At 34.8% G+C, this 2,460-nt stretch overlaps 1 protein-coding gene across 1 annotated transcript; it reads right to left on the bottom strand.

Annotated features, from left to right (window-relative positions):
- Positions 1 to 205: 205 nt before the first annotated feature.
- On the bottom strand, positions 206 to 1,147 carry LOC114620920 (olfactory receptor 4K14-like). Its single transcript, XM_028767096.1, has one exon. It carries the CDS (start codon positions 1,142 to 1,144, stop codon positions 206 to 208), a length of 939 nt encoding a protein of 312 aa, XP_028622929.1. The 5' UTR covers positions 1,145 to 1,147.
- Between the last annotated feature and the right edge of the window lie 1,313 nt (positions 1,148 to 2,460).

Here is a 2,460-nt window from a genome sequence, read left to right as displayed (position 1 = left end):
GGAGTAAGGCAATTTAACAAAAGTCAGAAATAATTTAAAATGTTCTATATGATTAAAATGTTTAATCTTCAGAATTTTATTAAGCATATTAGATATGCAAAGATTGTAACCAATTGTCCATACAAACTTAATTCTCAAATTATAAAACTTGCACTAATTTCAGTGAATTGTCAATTTGAAATACTTATAGTGAGTTTTCTTGACCTTAAGTATTTTCCTTATAATCCATAAAATGGTTTTTAAACTTCTTTAGAGCATCTTTCATCTCTTTATTTCTCAGTGTATAAATGGCTGGGTTTAGGAGAGGTGCAAAAACAGTATAAAATACAGCAAGAAATTTATCCAACCAGGTGATGCTGAGGGGCCACACATAGATGAAGATGCAGGGCACAAAGAAGATCATCACTACTGTGATGTGTGCAGTGCACGTGGACAGAGCCTTAGATGCCCCAGCTTTAGAACTCTGGCGAACAGTGAGAAGGATATATGTGTAGGAAATAAGCAACAGAATAAAGCAGGTTACAACCACAAACCCACAGTCAACATTCATGTAAATATCTAAAATATGGGAATCCATGCAAGCTAGCTTGATTATAAGTGGTATGTCACAGAAGAAACTGTCAATTTCCATGTGACCACAGAGAGGCAGTTGCACAACTGCCAAAAGCTGACTCATGGCATGCACAAATGCAATTGCCCAGGAAGTTAACACCAACCCAGTGCATCTTTTCAGGTTCATAATAGTGAAGTAGTGAAGTGGTTTGCAGATGGCCACATAGCGGTCATAAGCCATTACCACTAACAGCAACATCTCTACTGCACCAACACAATGGTCAAAGAAGACCTGGGACATGCATCCTGCAAAAGAAATGATCTTTGGTTCTTTGAGAAAATCTGTGATCATCTTAGGAGTGGTGGCTGAGGAAAGCCACATATCAACAAAGGATAGGTTGGCTAAAAAGAAGTACATGGGGGAATGGAGATTCTTATCAGTGATGATTAAGAACATGACAATAGTATTTCCAGAGAGAATGAGCAGATAAAGCATCAAAAATATTATGAAGAGTAAGACCTGAAGTTTCTGTGAGTGGGCAAGTCCCAAAAGCACAAATTCTGATACCAGGGACTGATTACCTTCATCCATTTTATTTAGTGTGTCTTTAGAAATATCCTGCAGAAAAAGAAAAATTAATTAGATGGATATTAACTACAGACAAAGAATTGTCCATCAATTAGATGGACAACGATTTCATTACACAAATCTGACATTCACATTGAACGTTAACATCAACACCTGAAATAGAAACACATAAATGGAAAGTGGAGTCGTCACCTTTCAGAAACATCATTGCCCAAAGTGAAAGCTATTGAACCAAGTACAACTCCCCACGAAGAGAAGCATTAGGTGTGACTGCCATATACATGCTCTATCATGAGGCTCTTCTTACAGGGACGAAGTGAGAAAACAAGACAGCAACTTGAAAGCCTAAAAATGTGTGTGGTTTCATGTGGAAGGGCGTTTCTACCCATTAGTCTAGTAAGAAAAGGACTGAATGTGTCACCAAAAGTCATAATACTTCATCATAGAAGTGAGGTACTTTGGACCTGTTAGAAATTCCCTTGAATTTTAGTACAAAAATTTAATTAGATATTATCATGTTTTGCAGCATGTATGAGAACTCCTTTGATCACCAGTAAAGTAATTTCTGTGACATCATTAAACTAAAATATCTGATTAAAGCTCCAAAGTAGATTTGGGAAACTGTCGTTGGAGGGAAACTGTACAAAATTCCATATAAGATATACATTGTTTGAAATTGAGATATAAAAACTAGAATCACAATTTTTCATAAACAAAAATTTATTATAGTTTTTTAATCTAAGATGATTATTGGCCTACCATTGATAATTCATGCAAAAGTAGTAACCAAAGAACAAGTAATTCATATTTAAGCCTGAAGTCTGAAAGTTACATTTAGCTGAGTGTTAGCAGTAGGAAAAAAAAACAATATTGAATTTTATCAACTAATCTTGAGAACTCTTAGGTTTTGAAAAACTATAGTTTCCTGACCAGGACAATGTGTCATTTATCTACAATGTGCTTTCTCATTTTGTCACACAACTACTGATCATCTATATTGTTTGAAAGAAGAAAACAAATTACATAAATACATAAGCAAAGGGTTCCATTGATTGTCAACCTTGAAAAAAAATGTAAAACTAAACCTTCAGTGAACAGCAATTATTCATGTCAAAGCATGGATGGAGTCCTTTTACTGATCTGCAATGGAAAACATTCAATTTGAATGGTGGGAAGTCATAGCCCATTTTCTTCCACTTTTAGCAATTCTCTTGGTGGTTTTCAATTTTAATTTTTAATCTTTTATTTTTTAAAATCTCTAGAGTGAGGGAATGGAACAGATAAACCATGAAAACTCTCATGTTATTACCAGAGTGATA

The sequence above is a fragment of the Grammomys surdaster genome, unplaced genomic scaffold (assembly GCF_004785775.1).
Source record: "Grammomys surdaster isolate TR1022 unplaced genomic scaffold, NIH_TR_1.0 170, whole genome shotgun sequence".
NCBI classification, from domain to species: domain Eukaryota; kingdom Metazoa; phylum Chordata; class Mammalia; order Rodentia; family Muridae; genus Grammomys; species Grammomys surdaster.
The sequence above is the reverse complement of the archived record's forward strand: the minus strand, read 5'-3'. Positions and strand labels throughout refer to the sequence as shown.

Excerpts from the sequence above, each read along its gene's own strand:
- LOC114620920 (XM_028767096.1), bottom strand. The coding sequence starts at position 1,144 with ATGGATGAAGGTAATCAGTCCCTGGTATCAGAATTTGTGCTTTTGGGA.